The 19,255-nt window shown below is 37.5% G+C and overlaps 1 protein-coding gene across 2 annotated transcripts in view; it reads right to left on the bottom strand.

Annotated features, from left to right (window-relative positions):
- The window catches only part of LOC110066812 (receptor-type tyrosine-protein phosphatase S-like), an 81,271-nt gene that overhangs the window by 37,165 nt on the left and 24,851 nt on the right, over positions 1 to 19,255 (bottom strand). For both annotated transcript variants that reach the window (XM_089287519.1, XM_089287520.1), the window contains exons 6-9: positions 17,582 to 17,842; positions 14,567 to 14,851; positions 7,789 to 8,082; positions 4,339 to 4,728 (exon numbers count right to left, since the gene is read on the bottom strand). In XM_089287519.1, the coding sequence (XP_089143645.1) occupies positions 4,339 to 4,728; positions 7,789 to 8,082; positions 14,567 to 14,851; positions 17,582 to 17,842 (1,230 nt within the window). The remainder of the gene's footprint in view (positions 1 to 4,338; positions 4,729 to 7,788; positions 8,083 to 14,566; positions 14,852 to 17,581; positions 17,843 to 19,255) is intronic.

Genomic DNA, 19,255 nt, shown 5'->3' with positions numbered 1-19,255 from the left:
GAGAGATATCTGCAATCCTGTTGAATATTACTGCATTGCTAGTGAGACTAGCACAAACAATTACCAAGATATATAGGAATAAAATACTGTGAGTTTTGTTTCCAAGAAAGAAAATTATTGTTATTTTACTTACATGCACTACAAATATAGTACCCTTGTTATTGTATTGCACCAAGCTGGGGGACTTCTTCCTACAGTTGACTAAAGGTGCACTTTTTTCAGGCTGGAGGTATTATAAGACTTACCAGGACAGGGATTTCAAACATTAATTGATTATTTACCTCAGAAGTAAGATCTAGTGGGCCACGTTAGGTTTGTGAAAGGGGTTTCAGGTGAGAAGCTACATGTATATGAAAGGAATCGAAAGCCTTTCCTGTCAAAAACACTGTAAAATGGATAGGTCTTTGACCTTGGGCCAGAGCCCCTTTGTATAAAACTTTGTTACTTCCTTTCCTCCTCTCCATGGACATAGTTCTATGGAAAAAAAAACCTATAAATTGTAAATAAAAACATTACCTTCACTTCAGCTTCATGATTGAAACAAAACTGTCTGAAATCATTCTTACAATATTGAAGGAAATACTTATTTTTTTATAGATTTCCTGTTTACCCGCAAGCTACAATCAAATTGTTTATGTTTGACTTAGCTTAAAGTAAACAAGATTTTGCCAATATCCATGTTTCACTTAAGTGAAACAGACCATTTTACAGTTGTCTGCTCAGTGACCTGGCCTTTGTGTGGCAGCGAGGCTAGAGTTGACCTTGTTTTGATACAGACCTCACTGCTTTTGTTGTGTAAAACAAGTTGTTCTGATGCTAACTAGGTGCATTTACATGACAAAAGCAGTGAGGTCTGTATCAAAACAAGGTCAACTCTAGCCTCGCTGCCATACAAAGGCCAGGTCACTGAGCAGACAACTGTAAAATGGTCTACTGGTCAAAATACTCTTGGCAGTCCTAGCATTCTCAAGTTGATTGTCGAAGATAAATTTCAAAATCATGTATTGTAATTTTTGCATAATAGTAATCACTGTTATACAGCTGTTTCATAATGTTAACTACACAAGGACCATAACCGATTTACCTTGACCCACAATGCACTGCTGACTCATATACATAATTATATTTCCAGTTTTGGACTAACTGGTAAATATGGTGAACTCTCATTTAATGATTTCATTTTGAAACAGAGTGTTGTTATTCTTTGACACTACATCATGTACAAGCTAATATGATAAAAATGTTCCAATTGCAATCAAAATTAATTATTATCCATTTTAATATTTATAAGCTGTCTGTGTAAACAACCTGTTATTTGATTTTCGTATTTCTTTTCTATTTCGAGCAGTCTGGCCTCGAGTCCTGGCTGGGAACATTTTATTGTGTTCTTGAGCAAGACACTTTACTCTCACAGTGCCTCTTTCCACTCTGGTGTATAAATGAGTACTGGCAAATTTAATATTGCGGAGTAACCCTGTGATCGACTAGCATCCCATCTGGGGGTAGTAGAAATACTCCTAGTCGCTTCATGCTACAGAAACCAGGATAAGTGCCGATCTGAAGGGCCACTTGGCTCATATGCAGATTTTACTTCCACTTCAGAGTTGCTGTTTGCCTCTCTTTTTAGAACGAATGCTCGTGATGAACATTTCACATGAAAATGACTTGATTTTCAAGAGAATGAATGTAAAGGCGACATGCATTTTCATACAAATAGTTTTGCACAAAGACTCATTTTGCCACAGAGGCACAAGTCAACTATTCATCCATGAGCTGGCTCAGGGAGCCTTTGATTATAATATCAGCAACCGTGCTGCATGGCTGATATTCAGGACTAAGTGAAAGTTGTCACAAACATACGAACAGCCCAGTCACGCATAAACCGATTACAAGTTTAAAGAAGTGACAGTAGATTGAAATGCACTTTTCAAAGCTGTCCTATCCAGGAGCAATTATTTCTTGTTCTTGAATGGCTCTTTATTGTAGCTACAATCGGGGTGAGGGGGTACTCCCAGAAATTTCGGAAATTAAGTGGTCTCCAGCTCTTAACGCCAACACTGAAACACCAGATGATTCCCAAAGTATCACAGGGATCACTAAGCTAACTAATTTTCAGTTTAGCTCAGCTGAGTAAATTACCTGTTGGTACACATATTGCATTGACCATGGACAAGTGGAAAAACAGTTAAACCGGAAAAGCCTGTTGCACATTGTAAATTAGCATTGCCCAACACTAACAGGACATAAACTAACAACTGCACTTGCCGAAAGTACCCTTAGGAACTGTCGGTGTTTGGCCTCTTCGGTACTGAGTAAACATCTCTTGAGGGGGGCTGGGGAAGAAATCGTTATATTTTTGTAGAGAGGGAGAGGGAGAGGGAGAGGAGGAGGAAGATCTTTTGGAGGAAAAACAAATGGCGTATCATCACCCTTTCCAAATTCGCTGCAGCAATTAATTCACTGTTATCAACTTAAAAATAGATGATCTAATGTACTTTGTTTCCAACACTGCCCACGTAGACGCAGTGTAACAGAGCCTTTAGACTGACTAATCACTCATCGGGAAACATAGATCTTGCAAACAGCAAATTTTCCGGAAAACACTTTTCCACAAAGAAGCATGCAGCTGACTTATTCATGATTCTTTTATACTGCTTCTTTTTTTAACAAAAAAAATAAGAGAATGAAATAATCCTCTGCCACACCTCTCCCACCCCCTCCCCCCATCCCTCAAAGACAAAAAATATTGGCGGTGGGATTGCGTTACATTTTTCTCAATTGTCAAATGACAACTTCACAATTTCATTTTTCATGATAATATGTATAAAGGAAATAGTGCCAGTAAATGGTTCAGGAATTGCTCCCTTATATTGTGGTCTAGCAGTAAGGCAGATGTAAGGCATTTGGGTATGGCTCTTGTTATTCTAAGGACGGTAATAAAAGGGTGTAATGAATGATCGAGAACATTGTGAATTTGTTTGCGGTCGAGCAATTTGGCCATATGTTTTTCGTGCACAATCATTTATCAAAGGGGGGGGCATTTGTTGGAAAGGTTTATCTATACGCTCTAATACCCCTCTTTTGAGCATCTGCTAGATTTTAACTAGAAGTATATTGTCATAGTACATCGTCAAGCATTCCACATACCGACCAACACAACGAACCGCTCAAGTAAGGCATAAAACGGTGAATAGTTCCCATGAGTTCTTGTTCGCAAGTAACTTCAGGTAGTTCAAACCTCTTTTGTGAACTGCTTTAGAATTACATGGTATTTAGTTTATTCCGTAATTGTGTTAAATAAAATGCAAGATGCTAAGAAGGCTAGGATTAAGGAAATTTGCGTGTAAACTGTTTGGCGCTAACTTGTCAATTGATTTGCATAAGTGCTAGCAAAATTTCAGCTGATGATACCACCTAGAGGAATTCTGAGCTTGAAATTCAACTTTCAGTTGATCACACTGGTGATCACAGGAAAGAGGATCTTTGCAAAGGCCTATGCTACAAATCAGACGTGATTTAGATTAATTTTAGATATTTTTAATCAAGCCAATTAATTAAAGTTGTTAACCCTCAGTTTGTGAATATATCATGTATCATTTGAGCTGAGTATATTACGTAGATTTTCGAATTTCTCAGAGGGAAATACTGCGAGTTCGAGCATGGAACTTGGCATGGTATATGTTTAATAATGATATTTTAAGGCTTTAAAGTAAAATAATCGAAAAATGAGGTACCAGATGCACTTTAATGCTGTTAAACATGACCTATATTTTGCCGCCATTTTTAACCACTTCAGAGGTGTTTTTAAAATGGTTCGGAAAACCGCTATATCAACATATCTGAGATTAGTTTAAAATGAAAAATGAATTAAAATAGTCATTCCACATTTGAGGGAAGTCTGAAGTCAATTGAATTTATTACCGGTAAATACTTTAACAGCACTTTGCCCAAACGCCTTATTTCGGTCGTTTCATTACTCGAAAAGCCGCACTTCGACAGCGCTTTCAAATTTGCGTGAATTTATAAATAATAAAAATTCACTGGAACCTTTACATATGATTTTTAGAATTACTGTAGGTCACCCAAGGATATCTTTAGGCAAAATACGAGTGATTTGCCAAATGGGTTGTTGACCGGCGTTTCTAGGTCCTAACAGTCAGCCATTCTTAAGGTACCTGGTATATATAACAAATATATTAAACCAAAACCTGGCTAGTGGAAAATCTGGCTAGTTTACGTGTAAAATTGTTTCAACTGATGGCAAAATCTGACATGTCACTAGTCTCAAGCCACTGTTCCCTTTGAAACTTCTACATCCTAAAACATGAACATCCTTACCTCCTTCCATAGTCTGAATAGTTTGGTTGTTAGAAAATGGACTCCACAAAAGTTCCTTGTCTGCATTTCTTGTTGCCTCTGAAACTCGAATTGATATGATAGCAAAAGGCTGCACTCTTTTTAGTTCAATGTCTCTGACAGGCTCCAAACTCTGTACTGTATAATTTAACACGTCGCGGGTAAATCGCCTTTTTCCAGCTCTGGTTGTTACCTTTGCAGGAATTAGGTAACTGTCATATTTGTAACCTCCCTTCATATTCTTAAATCTCCAGAACATTCTTACTTTAAACAAAACTATAATGCCATTTGCTCTCTTTGGTTTTTTCCATCTTAGACGTACTCTATGAGGTCCAGTGGTGTTTGCACCAAGCTCGCGTGGTTTACTAGGAGCTGAGAGAGAAGATTACAGGTTAATACATGTACCTTCAATTGTCAATAGTTACTTTTGTCTTATGGTTCTATATATGATTGGTTGTCAAGAACAATAATTATGTCTGGAGGCACTTTCCACAGGACCCAAAATTACAGACCTTTTGAAATGGGGGCAAATGATACAGTGGGAAATTTTCTGGAAAATTCAGGATTTGTTTAAATTTTCCAAAATTTGAACCATTCAGCTGAAATTTCCAGAAATTGCAAGAGCAACATCAAATGGAACAGAAATCCTCTGAGCAAGAAATAATACCATAGAAAACTTGTGCATTGATTAAACTCACAAATTTGCACCCTTTTTCAAGAAGTTCCAGGAAACGTTGTCCCGTTTAAATCATTATCATGTGCCTAGCTAACTAACATCATACATATACTTATGAGTTCCATAAAATATATTAAAAGAAATATAATTGAAGGGGTGAGTGCAAAACCATGCTAAGTGACGATTTGGGTGAAAAAAAAAATTTTCGCGAAAGGGCTTGAATTTTTGCATGCGGTCTTCAATGTAATAGAAAAACGTGGTCCTGTATTTTTGTCGCTGGTTTTTGCTTCGTTTATAAAGATGCCGCTAGGAAAACCGAGTGGTTTTTCTCCATACGCAATATCTCGAAAACGAAGCGAAGCTTAGCGGAAAAACTACGGGACATTGTTAAACATACCTAAACAAAACTGTATGGGAAATTTGGAGCGTTTTCGACAAAGTTCACTTTTGATTAAAATACCTAGCGCCCTTTTCCCGCCGAGGTCTTCAAATAAACGAAGCCGGGCCTTTGTTATGATAAACAGAGCCAACCCTTTGTTATAATAGCCAAGCCAAGCCTTTGCTATAAGTCGAAGTCTCGCCTCGGTTTATTATAACAAAGGATCGGCCCGCCGCGACCGCAAGGACTTTGATTTTACTTAGAAACCAGCAAAATGTCAATTTCACGCAACTTATATAAGCTCAAATTTATTGATTTCAGGTCAAAAGTGGTTAAAACGTTGACTCATGTTAACGCGCGACGGCAAGGATGTTGATTTCTCTTAGAGAGCAGCAAAATGTCAATTTCACGTAACGTAAAAGCTCAAAAATGTCGATTTCAGGTCAAAAAAGGTTTAAATGTTGATTTCATGTTAACCCGTGACGGGAAGGTTGTTGATTTCACTTAGAAAACAGCAAAATGTTGATTTCACGCAACGTATAAGCTCAAAAATGTCGATTTCAGGTCAAAAAAGGTTTAAATGTTGATTTCATGTTAACCCGTGACGGGAAGGTTGTTGATTTCACTTAGAAAACAGCAAAATGTTGATTTCACGCAACGTATAAGCTCAAAAATGTTGATTTCAGGTCTAAATAGGTCAAAATGCTGATTTCACGTTAACGCGTGACGGCAAGGATGTTGATTTCACTTAGAAAACAGCAAAATGTTAATTTCACGCAGCGTATAAGCTCAAAAATGTTGATTTCAGGTCTAAATAGGTCAAAATGCTGATTTCACGTTAGCGCTTGATGGCAAGGATGTTGATTTCACTTAGAAAACAGAAAAATGTTGATTTAACGCAGCGTATAAGCCCAAAAATGTCGATTTCAGGTCTAAATAGGTAAAAATGTTGATTTCACGTAACGCGTGACAGCAAAGATGTTGATTTCACTTAGAAAACAGCAAAATGTTAATTTCACGCAACGTATAAGCTCAAAAATGTTGATTTCAGGTTTAAATAGGTAAAATATGGCGGCCGGAAAATAGTGTTAACATCTGGAACTTACTTTGGTTATCTGGGACAATGACTATCTGCACTGAACAAATAAACATCAAATAAGCACTTTTCCAAATACAGCAACGTCTTAAATGGCTAAAAATCACGAGATAAATACATATTTTTCGACAAACGCGATCGTAGCTTTATGTCACGCACCGCCTAACAGTTTAACAAATTAACCCTTCTGCGCAACATACGGGTCTCCATACATCTGCATGTCCGCTGATCCCAGAAGTTCAAAACACTACAAATCATGCCGATATGAAATAAAATCAAAGCAACCTGGATCACAGATCTATGTTACAATCGATCGCTACTTGTTGGCCATTATTATCTTTAAATGAAAAAAGCCGAAACAATCTAGTTACCAGTTCGAGAAACGCGAGCAGAACGTGATCGCAATGCATGCCGGGAAGGCTCTTTACACCTCGTGCGCGGGAAAACATGGCGGTCGATACAAGACAAATTTTATAAGTCAAAAACCAGTTCTCGCTTTCCAAACTTTGACACTAGCAACGCTTGGCAAATGGGCCACAACTCACGAGAGGGTATTTTTCTTGGGCAAGAACTGCTCTTGGACTTTGCTGCCTGGCTCGATCTGACTTCGAACGCCGATAACACGATTACGGTATATCAGCTACCTTCGAAGTTTCAGAACACATTTTGATTCTTTAAAACGTGCTGATGACTTACGGGTTTATCGAGGCTTTATGATGCCTCTCAACCACCAGGCAGGCACACAAGGTACTTTAACACAATGCTTAAGATATTAGTTGACAGAGCTCTAATGCGGCACATCTCTTTTTAGTTCGATGGTATTTCGTTTGCCGCTCGATCGATTCACGTGTTGTGCTCACGTCACAATAGCCGATGTAAACAATCTGTTCCCAGATTTCCGCTCTATATATGCTGTGAGATTTGATTTTGACTTCATACACTATAAACAGTCTGCCTGTTTGCTGTTCAACAAATAAACTCCTAAAGACATGGCTAGGAGAAGCCAAGTATTTTTGCATACGTTATAACTCGAAAACGAAGCAAAAACCAGCGACAAAAATACAGGGCCGCGTTTTTCTATTACATTGAAGACCACATGCAAAAATTCAAGTCCTTTCGCGAAAAATTTTTTTTTCACCCAAATCGTCACTTAGCATGGTTTTGCACTCACCCCTTCAATTATTATTAATATATATTACTTGTTTTTCTTTTTACATTATTTTAGCAAACTAATCAACAATAACCAAGATTGGGTTTGTTCTATACACATTTACAACTTACCTGATTGCCTTGTTCGTATTATCACTGCAGAGCTCTCCGTAGCAGCTACTCTGTTTTCAACTTTAACTTTCACAATGTAGTTGGTATAGGGGTCCAGACCACCAATAAAAGCTTCTGTAACATTGGACATGACTGATAGTTTGCGAACACTGCCCGAGACAAAGTTCTCAGTTTCATGAAACAAGACTGTGTATGCTTCCAATGGTCCATTAGGCTTCAAGGGAGGCATCCACAGTACATGAATTGCAGTACTATTAACAGCATCCACCGTAACATTGTTGGGAGGTCCGGGAACTGAAGAAAAAGTGACAATTAAACCAGTCAGCACAAGGGCTGGTATCAAGTAATTATAAGTTTTTGTCAACCGCATATTATACAGTCAATAGTAAGGAACTGAAGGGAATCTCAGTTGGTGAGAAAATAGTATCTGATCAAAAAGAATTAACTAGTCTCAATTTCTTGGGTTCTAGGTTTAAATGTGTGCAGGGTCAATGGGACTTAAAAAGCATGTCATTGCTTATATACTAAATTTAACTCTAACTGCAAAAACAACTGTACAATAATATTAATGGTTAAATATTTAAATAGGGCTTGTAATTCATTGTTCACTAGACATGTCCATTATGCAATTCTACAGTTTATTTACCCTGAACTGCATTTCAGTCCTGGTTTTGTTTCCTTCTTTTTGAGTTTTTTTTTTTTTCATATTAAAAAAAATACCTCTTAGTCATCAGGACTGGGCTATGTTATGGGCAGATGAGTGGATGAGTGAGTGAGGGATGTATGTATGTCACACCAATCACATTAGGGCTACTATAAACAACCACTCAAATTGCCACTTGCAAAGGCAAATCATGTGTGAAGATTTCGTCCCAATTTTAGATCGGCCAACTTTGTTTTTCTACAAACAGAAACAGGTATTCTTGTATTCACCTTATTCTGACATTTCCGATGCTGCGTTTACTATATAGTTAAGCCCCGGACTTTGTACAGTAAATGGGTTTCAAAATAGTTCAGAATTCCATAATCAGCCAAGGAATCAGTCTTTTGTATACACTAACATGCCATCAAGGCTTTGCTTTTCGCATAGCAAGAAATTTCAAATGAAATGAGTCTTAGCTGCTTGATAACTTGGTGATTTCTAGGACAGGAACAATTGTTTTCAGTGCAAAATGCACTATTGGGATGGTGAGGGGGCTTTCGTCTGTGACAGTATTCACCAGGTTCCCGTCAATATCATTTGCATTACGTGTAGTTCACGAAAAAAGAATAAAGTCCAAACCATTTATGTTTGCGCAAGATTTTTCAGTTTGTGAATGCAAGCCTCAATTAAAGTGCCACTGAAACGAAATTTTCGTACTCTCTTTTATTACCCCAATTTGTAGTTTCAAACGTGCTTAAAATAATGGTGAACTTTATTTCTGTCAAATCCTAACGGAAAGTGCTTTTTTTAGCTGCTGAAATCGACTTTTTGGAGCAAAACTGTGTCCGGGCTCTAGAACCGAATTTAAGGACCTTGTGACGTCACTGGTTGTATTCACGCAAGAAGCGCTATAGATTCGCTCTTGTTTTCACTTGATTTATTCAAGTCTATTTTTCATATTGTCGATACCTGCTAGTTTTCTACCTTGTAATTTCTGTCCAGTCTTGACAGGAAATACATATCATGAACGTTGGAGGGCGCCAAAGAGTGTAGATTCACCAAAATAAATGCTACAGATTAGAACAGCTCAGTTACTTTTCGAACATTTTGAGTACTCGATTGGAGATTTCGAAGACGAGTGTGGCAACTTTTATATCACGTCCTAAAGCCTAAACACAATATCTAGTCGTCTGTTTTCAGCCTGGTTCTGAAATTTGGATTCTCACGTTTATCTAAGTTCTATTACACAAGGTTCGAATATATCCTCGGCAACTTTACTGCAGTAAAAGCCGTAAGCGCATCAGCCATCCGCATAATCACGAAGTTATTAACGGTCCACAAGCTTTGAGTCGAGTACTTCTTTGTACACAGAGGGCATCTTTTTATGATACTAATAAGTGAGAGTTCTTGTGGTAGACAAAATGTGACCCTCCACGGGAAAACAGGGATAAAGGTGATAGCACGCTCACAACACGCTAACACAGCACACTTAGTGTGTCGTAAGACACGCTTTATGCGCATATTTAATTCGTAGCACAATGAAGGACACACAACGATTTGTTTCGAAGATGTTAACACGCTAAACCTTTTGTTTTTATTAGCGTGCTAACCGTAACACGCTTAGTGTGTGAGTTAGCACGCTAGAACACGCTAGAACACGCTAGAACAAGCTAGAGCTAAAAGGGACACGGCAGAAAGTTTGCGATCTCGCTCTCCAAAAAGTTGGAATTTTATTATTTTACTCTAAAAGCTTCTAACTTTGCAACAATTAATAACAAGCGACAAAGAACGGGAGAAAAACTTGGCATCCGTGTTGGACAACGAACAAAAGATACTATTATTCTGGATAACCTCAAACACAAGTAGAACATTTTTAAACAAACTGATTACCTTCCTTCCTTTGGAAAGAAATACAGCCAAAGAAAAAGTTGCTGTCTCTGATTCTCATCGGTGCCGAAGAACAACAAATTGTCGCATTACTGTACGCATACGGCGTTGGTGACATGTGTTGGGAAGTTAAATGATGCAACTAAAGTTAAGTTTTCCAATGTAAAGTGTAAGCCCTAAAAAACTAAACCTGTTGTAGTCATATTTGGATAGCTTAGTTCAGTTCGCTCGAGAAGAACAATTTTACCACCGCTAGTGGGAAGATTTTGGTCACGTGCTAGGCAACGAGTTGGGAACGTCTCAAATTTCATTCGCGAACAAAATAACTTTACAGACACGGAACCTTTGGCTTTTTGTTGGTTCATAATTACTTTCATCCGTTTTGTAACGGTAACTTTTTTCGGTTAGTTCTGAATTCATAGATACTGGGGGGTCGCGATCAATTTCCCTTTTCGGCTAGATGGAAACGAAGCAGACTGCAAAACGGCGTGAATTGACGTCCCGGAGTCCCAAAGTGCGTAAAAGCAAGTTGTTTTGTTTTGGCATCTTGTTCGTCGATTTCTGTGTAGCAAACGTGAAAAAAACAACATCTTGACATCTGCCAAGCAATAACGCCAACAAAGAAAGGTTCTGTGACAAAACCGTGATCTTTGTATGTGGAATTGTTTGTTTTGATTTGAACATTGTGCAAATGTAAAGCATCACGAAAAGCTGAATCTGATCGGATTCCCCTTGTCGTTTGAACGGCTGATTTTTTGTCGTGAACAGATAGCAGCAACCGTTCGAAAGGCATCCTATCTTGAACGGATAACACATGGCAAGCGAACGGTTTTTCTCATGAGAGGTCAGATTTACTGTTCAATGTTTATAATTTTCTTTTTAATTGAAGCGGCGGCAAGAATTGTGCTTCACAAGACAGATAAACATGACAACTGAATCTCGCCTTCTGTCGAAATGGCAACACAACAACAAATACAAGGACGAGTTACAATCAAATCCGGGAAATTGCAGTACTGTTATTTTTTACGCACACTTGACCGACACACTTCATTTCAATTGCGATTGCGGTAAATAAATGGTAAGTAATTGGGTTGATCGATGAGCAACATGTTCTCTTTGCCCAAAACTCTTTCAGCACAGTTTTTGAACGTATCGCCCTTTAAGCGTGTTGTGCTATTTCGCACACTAAAGCGTGTTGTGGCACGCCATCTTTTGTTTTTGAAGTTTAACACGCTTCTTTGTTTGACTGCATTGTTAGTGTGTGCACGCTTATTGTTCTTAGTGTGTCCAACCAAACAAAAGAGTTTACTAATGAAGTGTGCTCCTGAACACGCTTTAAGCGTGCTAAAGTCAAATTCTTTTATTTCCAAGTGGAAGCGTGTTGTGAGCGTGCTATCACCTTTATCCCTGTTTTCCTGTGGAGGGTCACAAATGTGTCTTTGAAAATTGTGATCCGCAACAGGGTTTGCTTTATCGTCGCATACGTATCAGTGTAAACAAAGCACGAATTTCGCTTCTCTTTTACACGTATCTCCCAATTGCAATATTTCACGGTCGATGGATTACTTTGAGTTCTTTAGTACATACTTATGTCTATGATCTTCATTTAATGGTATCCAAATTCAAAGCAATTCGTTAAAACGTCACTAGTTTACACTCCTTTCGAAGGTTTATTAAACAGAATTTGAACTAATTTGCATATATCACCTTTCGCCGTCGACATTGTCACGCTTTCTCTCGTTTCCTGAAAACATACCTGTAGGGTCATGGCAGCTTAGTTTACCTTTATAGTTTAAATTCGCTCCCTCACATAAAAGAAGAGGGTTTCTTAAATTGTTGCTGATTTGATAACTTGTAGGATGTAACAGATGCAACTGGACTAAAGGTCACTGTAGCACAATCTCGTCCGCGGTGAAACTCACAAAGCGTCCGGTTTCCTCGAAGCGAAGCGACTCGAAACTCGAAGCGTTGTTGCTGCGATTCGTGCAGCAGCAGTCCGGATAATAATTTCAAAAGCCGCTTTCTCTTGTTTTCATGTCTTTTTTACTTTATGAGTGTAGGTATTGTTTAATTGAGTGGTGGCCATTTCACCAAGAGTCCCGATCATTTTGCGATCTAAGAACTCCCACTCGTTTGCTTGCTTACATAAAATATCCTGCAAATATCCAATTAAATAGACTGAAAAGCCCCAGGATCGACTCTCCACCTCTTCTTGTCTAAGGCTACTGTGATTATCTGCTTTACAGCTCTGAGATGTCCTTAAGATGTTTTTTGGGGGGCTTCGAACAGTATTCTCTTCTCCCATAATCACTCTAAATTTTCAGCGCAGCATGAGAGTAATACAACCAGTGACGTCACTAGGCGTTTTGGCCGCGCCAAGATGGCCGCCAATTTTGGGCTTAACCAGCCAACTTCGAACGGCTGAAAAAGCAGTTTTCGCTTACCGTATGCGAAAAAAAAGTCCGCAGTGTTTCCAAGTAAGGTTGAAACTTTATTACTAAGCAAAAATCTCACATACAAAAATTTCGTTTCAGTGGCACTTTAAGTAGCGCTGTTCACAGAGTAATACCATCTTCTCATTGAAACGTTTCTTGTAATCAATACTGACAAACTCCTTTGAAGTGGTTTTCTCTGTCAAAACCAAAGAAATTACAGATGGCTAGTTATGAATGAGAACACTGCTGAGTTTGAAATTTGTTCTTGTTGCAGGTAAATGTAACAAGATATTTTTGTTTGTTAGTTTCAAATGGTAACTTGACACTTTTGTTTTTCACGCATGAGTGGTTGTAATTAGAACTGACAAATCACTGACTCTTGTTCACACGGTAAGAATAAACAAACAAGAAGCCAATCTATCTAGCCACACGTCCAGAAACTTTAACGTGATATAAATATTTGGACGTCTCTTTTTTTAGTGTCTTCAGTGGCATTTCAATATCTTGCATTAATGGATATTCTTAAAAATGGGAATTTTTAGCAGAGATTTTCTTAAAGGTTTGTGATATGGAAACTCTTCAAATAATCCTGAAGGCTCCATGCAGCAAGTTAAATCGCAAATTAATTAAATTAGACTTTGAGGTGACACAGTGGCTGTTTCGTTTTGAGACAGATTCTTTGCACAGTTCAAAAAGGTAACCTTACATCTATCATTAAGTGACAAAACTTTTTCTGTAACTGACTTTTTGTCACCAAAAAAGGCTCTCAGGCATTGGGAGGGGTAATGTGACAAGGAAACTTCCCAAACTCTATAGATTTCACGGTGTCTTATAAATTTTATACAGTTTTTCATGCGTTTGGTTTTTTCAAGTCTCAAGTTAGGTAATGCTGTTCACCTTCAATAGTGTCATCTTGTTTAAACGGGCTTTGAAATCAATATCAATTTGAAGTGGTTTCATGGAATATCAAACCAACAAAAACTACAATCGTTCCTGGCAACAGAACAAGACCATGCTATTGCTTGACAATGTTACATAATTAAACTGGTTCTTCATATAAAAATATTAATGAGTCAAAAAAATTATCTAGAATCAACACCAATCTGCTGTTTGCCGATATCTACTATTACAGACTGCATGATGTTTAGCTGTCTTGCTGGGAACAGTTCCATGTGGTTCTAATAAACAAAGTCACTGATTGATTGTTAAAATCAAACCTTGATAAAGAAAAGTAGGCTTGACGTCACATTTCCTATGATCAAACAAATTCAAAATTTGTATTTTTTCTGTTGTACATCGTAACCAAACAAACTTGTTAAATTAACCTTATCACAACTATACTGTCAAGAGTCCACTGAGTGCTGCTATACCTCCAGGGGCTTTTAATTCACACAAAAAATAACTCTTGCATGCCTTGCGTGCCTATGTTTATATTTGTCTGTTTGTTTAGTTTTTTGTTGTTGTTGTTTTCTTTTTTTGGTTTTGGGTTTTTTTTTCCACATTGCAAAGTAAACCTTTGATCTCTCTGGATTAGATACACAATGACTACGTACCTTTCTCCCTTTTTCAATTTAATGTGAGGGTCAGTATCTCTTCAATCACAATCATACTGCAGTGAAGTATTTAATTCCAGACAAGCACAGTTTATGTACATGGTTTGCCACATGTTATTAGTAAACCACACAAAATTCGAATACTTTTTCTATGCTAAAAACCCAATAGCATGTGCATGTTTTAAAATGTATAATTATGAGCATGAAATCTCTAATGTATTAAACATAACAGCATCCTAGTAAATACAGACATAGCTCACCATATGCAGAAGTCCGCACTTTAACTTGGAATGAGTCACTTGTAAAGTGTTTATTTGTCCCATATAACTCAACTATATATTCAGTGTATGGCTGCAAATCAGTTAATTCATAAGAAGTTCTTGTTGGAGGTATTTTTGAGATTTTCTTTATCCAACCATTGCTGTCATCTGTGCGGTATTGCAGTGTATAATACTGCAAAGAGTTGCTTCTGTCATCTGCCATTAAGGTGAAGGTAAGAGTAAATGGGGAACCCCTTTCAAACTTAAGCTTGACATTTGGTTTATCTGAAAAAAAAAAGTTAATTTTCTTGATTAATACAGTTCTACAAAGTAAAGAGTTCAACGCAATGGTTTCATTATGGGAGCCAGTGGAACCCAGTTAATACAGACATCAAAGAGAAAAGTGTCTGTATAATATATCTGTGTGTCCATATCAACTTGGCATTCAGCAAAAACATGTCTTAGCAATAATTATATATTAAATACTAAAAGCAAGCAACAGGTTCAAACCACATGAACCTAGAGGTCATAAGGTCTAGAGGGGTCAAACAGCAGACTGAGAAATACAGTTGTCAATTTGCATGTCACACATGACACTGTTATATATGCCTCTCTACATAAGGTTGTACAGTATTAGTAACAAATATGTTTTAACTTAATTGAAGAAAACTTTCTGTTTGGGGTACATTAGCAAATTGTATACTGTGCACAGATAATCAGTGTCCATAAAGCAAGGTTACTCTGTATGAGATATGTTACTTGTGTCTCAGAAAAGTGTCTGCTGTCTGTATCAACTAGTGTCCAAATTAAGTGGACAAATAAAAATTATTATTAATAAGAGGAAATGTATGAGCTTTTCATCAGGACAAACAAAGCTGTCCCTACTAAGCAGATTATCATATCAAGTCAGGGTGTTTTTAGAGCACGGTTCTACTGTGTTGACAGAGATCAGAAAACTTTTTGCCATTCGCAACAGAGTAATTTACATTCAAAAGGTAAGAAAGCAATTGATCAAAATGAAGAACATAATTGTATATTTCACTTCTTTATCTTTTCTAATCATCTCAGCCTACAAATTAGGTATGAAAGTCAAATCTAGCCTCTTTGCTACCTGGATTACGGGTACAGAGCTACAAAATGTAAAACCCAATGTACTATGCAATCCATGTAGTTTTGAGAGTTTGAGAATCTAATCTCCTTCGATGTAAGTAAGTAAGTAAGTAAGTGAGACTTTATTTTACGAGGATAACATTTGACAGTAATAAAACTGATAACCTAATGGCCCTCAAAAATTAAAAATTTGAAAAAGAAAGAAATAGTAACAATCGTAGCAATATTAAAAATAATTAAGCCTATATACATCGTAAAATATTTATAAAATGTGATTATTTACAAATTTTAAAAAAAAATTTACAGGAATAATTTGCTAAGAATTTGATTATCTAAAATTATTTTAAAAGGGGAGCACTTAAAATTTTTTACACTGGTAATCTGTTTGATGTCCACGTTTAATTTGTTCCATTCTTTTGTGGCTCGCACAACAAATGCTCGACCCCCTTCAGTACTTCTCTTAAATCACAGGCACAGTAAGTTTATATTACAAAAACGGGTTGATCTATCACATGTCAGAGTTTCTGATAAGTAAATTATTTATATATTCCCGGGTATTGCCATTCAGCCTTTTGTAGGTTAGAGCGCATCGATTTATATATGATTCAGCATAAAAGGGAACCCACTTTAAGGTGTTAAATAGGCCAACAGAAGGTGCTGTTCTTTCGGCATCGAGGATAATTCTAGCCGCACGTTTTTGAAGACACAGGACTTTCAAAAGATTTTCTTTACTGCAAGAAGTCCAAATTGTGCTACCGTAGAGCATTTCAGGTTTAATGATCGTAGAGTAGTATATGTCTCGTTGATTGCGTTTCAAATGAGGACTAATGTGACGAAGGAGTCCAATACGTTTCGCCAACTTTTTGCATAACTCCTCAATCTGGCGATTAAATGAAAGATCCTGATCTAACATTACCCCAAGAAGTTTGAAATCAGTAACAAGTTCACTATTACTTCCATTCAAGTTAATATCTATTGAGGTAGAGACGACAAGGTTCTGCAAACGTTTGCCTGTTACCAGCATGGACTTCGTTTTCTGCGAGTTAATAAACATTTTGTTTCGTGCCGACCACTCATCTAAACGTTTGAGATCTTGATTGAGAGCCTGTGTCAGATGAGGAACATTTTCCCAGCTAGAGTATTTTGATAGAGTTGTATCATCAGCATAAATATCCAGTGTTGAATCACGTATACTTAAAGGCATGTCATTTACAAACAATAGGAAGAGAATGGGTCGTAAGATTGATCCTTGAGGCACTCCTTATAACAACTGCTTACTGGTGGAACAGCAGCCATTTATACGCACACATTGTTTTCTTCCAGTGAGATATGACCCAAACCACATTAATGATAAATCGTTGGCCCCATAAATAGATAGCTTCTTAAGTAAAAGCTTGTGATTTATCACATCAAAAGCCTTTCTAAAATCAACAAAAGCTAAGCCAGTAACCATATCATTATCCATATTAAAGAGCAGTTCATCAGTTAACTTAATCAGCACCGTTTCCGTGGAATGATTTGGTCGAAAAGCTGACTGGAGGTTGTATAGCAAATCATAGCTGTGTAGGTGTTTGCACAGAGATGTTGCAACATGCGTTCAAGTATCTTTGAAAGAACAGGTAATACAGAAATTGGTCGATAGCTGTTTGTGTCTTCACGAGAGCCACTTTTAAACAAGGGAGTGACTTGAGCGGTTTTCCATGTGCTTTAATTTTCAAAAGACACATGATGCACTGGCCTGTACATGTGCATACGAAGTCTAATTTTATATTAATATAATTCAGTTTCAAAGAGATTAATCAATTGAAATGAATTAAGTTGAATACTCCAAGCAAAGCAACGAGCATGCAGTCTTTCACTTAAACTGGATCTGAGGGTGAAACTGCAAAATACATCTAAACTTACCAACTTTGACTAACTGAATATCAAGCGAGTCTTTTCCTTTGTTATTTTCCACTGTACACGTGTACGGTCCAAAGCCATCATGGCCCTGAGGAGTCACCCTTAGTATCCCATTCTCCTCTGAGGTGGCCACAGTACCAGACGAGTTAGTCCAGATGTATCGTGGTGCTGGATTACCATCAGCAACACATGACAAGTTTGTAGTAGCCCCTGGCCATGCATGAACTTTTTGGCTTGATGCTGTTTTATTGATCACAGGTTTATCTTGTTGGGTAAAACAAAACAAGAAGGAAAATTCGAAAAGCTGTTGAACTTTTCACCTGAGCAAGAGTCAAAATACTTGAAAACCCCAGTTATAAAACCCAGGATCAAATAACTTTGTAAGAGGTTTTGGATAGGCTTACAATCATTTTAAAATGAGGTGGTTAAGGATTATAAAAGCCCGATTACTTTTAATAAAATACATATAAAAAACAACAGCCCATTAACTTTAAACTCTTTTGGAAAATGTTCCAAGATTCCTTTCTCTAATAATTCTGATACCTGAACAATTTCATTGTTAAATAGCCAAAAACATTTTAAAAAATGAACGTTAAAAAAGGAGTAATTTTTCACTGGCTGAGTGAAATTAAATAACTGAAAAACGTTTTCTCACATGCCGCTGGGGCCTGGGTGTCGTGTGACCTACGGGGAGGGCAGTTGTTTTTGTTGCGTCCGCCATTGCCGACTTTCCCACACACACACCCAAAGATTTTGCAATAAAGGTCAGGTGGAGGCAGTCAGTTTGACATGCCTACCAGTGGCGTGTGAGAAAGACATTTAGCAGCCAAAATGAATAACCAAGTGCTTTTGAGAGACTCCGGGCACTAGAAGGTCTTATGACATTGTTCTCAGAATCTACGCGTATGACTCCACCTAAAAATAGCTCAAAATCTGTCTCACAGTTTGTTTGTTTTTTAAGTTTGGTTCTGAACATGTTTCCCTCCTTCAATTCAACTATATGTTAGATTTTCAAGGAATCTTGGATCAAAGACAAGTTTTACTATATAAAAATTCAAACGATTAAAATATAACTTAAAACTTATAATGTAGAAAAATATTAGAGTCAAAGTGTCAAGTGTCATCTTGTGAAAAATCACAAGTTTTCCTGGGCTGTGAGTCTGTTTCTTAAGTGTCTGGGTTTGCACTCAAGCACTGGTTTCTGGCTTTTCACTTTGGCATTCGAGCAAGTTTAAGAATGATGTGGGGAGGGGGACCTTACAAACTAGATCCTGCATCTGGTGTAGAACAGAAATCACTAGTTGGAGGATTTTGCTTCCTACAAAACTGTTCCCCTTTGCTGCATCGTAGTTTGTGAAAAATTATATTTCACTAAAAAGCTGGCCCAAGTTTCTTATTTTGGGAGCATATGGATTGGAAAAACTTGGTAACTTTACAAATGTAAGACCGTTGTTTTGGCACACCACCAAACATGATCTCACACAATAAATCGCCGCAGCTACCAATCTAATTGGAAACTTCTACTTGAAACAAATTTCCGTGCAGCTACAATCATTCACTTTATTCAAAACTCCTTTCAGAGTTGCCACATTCTGTGACAGTTGTCCCAGTCTCTATTCATAGACTTGTTTAGTCTAAAAATCACCACATGCAACAAGTTGTCATGTTTGCTCACAT

This window comes from Orbicella faveolata, unplaced genomic scaffold (assembly GCF_042242905.1).
Source record: "Orbicella faveolata isolate gen_17 unplaced genomic scaffold, um_ofav_v1 contig_14, whole genome shotgun sequence".
In the NCBI taxonomy this organism is placed as follows: Eukaryota; Metazoa; Cnidaria; class Anthozoa; order Scleractinia; family Merulinidae; genus Orbicella; species Orbicella faveolata.
The sequence above is the reverse complement of the archived record's forward strand: the minus strand, read 5'-3'. Positions and strand labels throughout refer to the sequence as shown.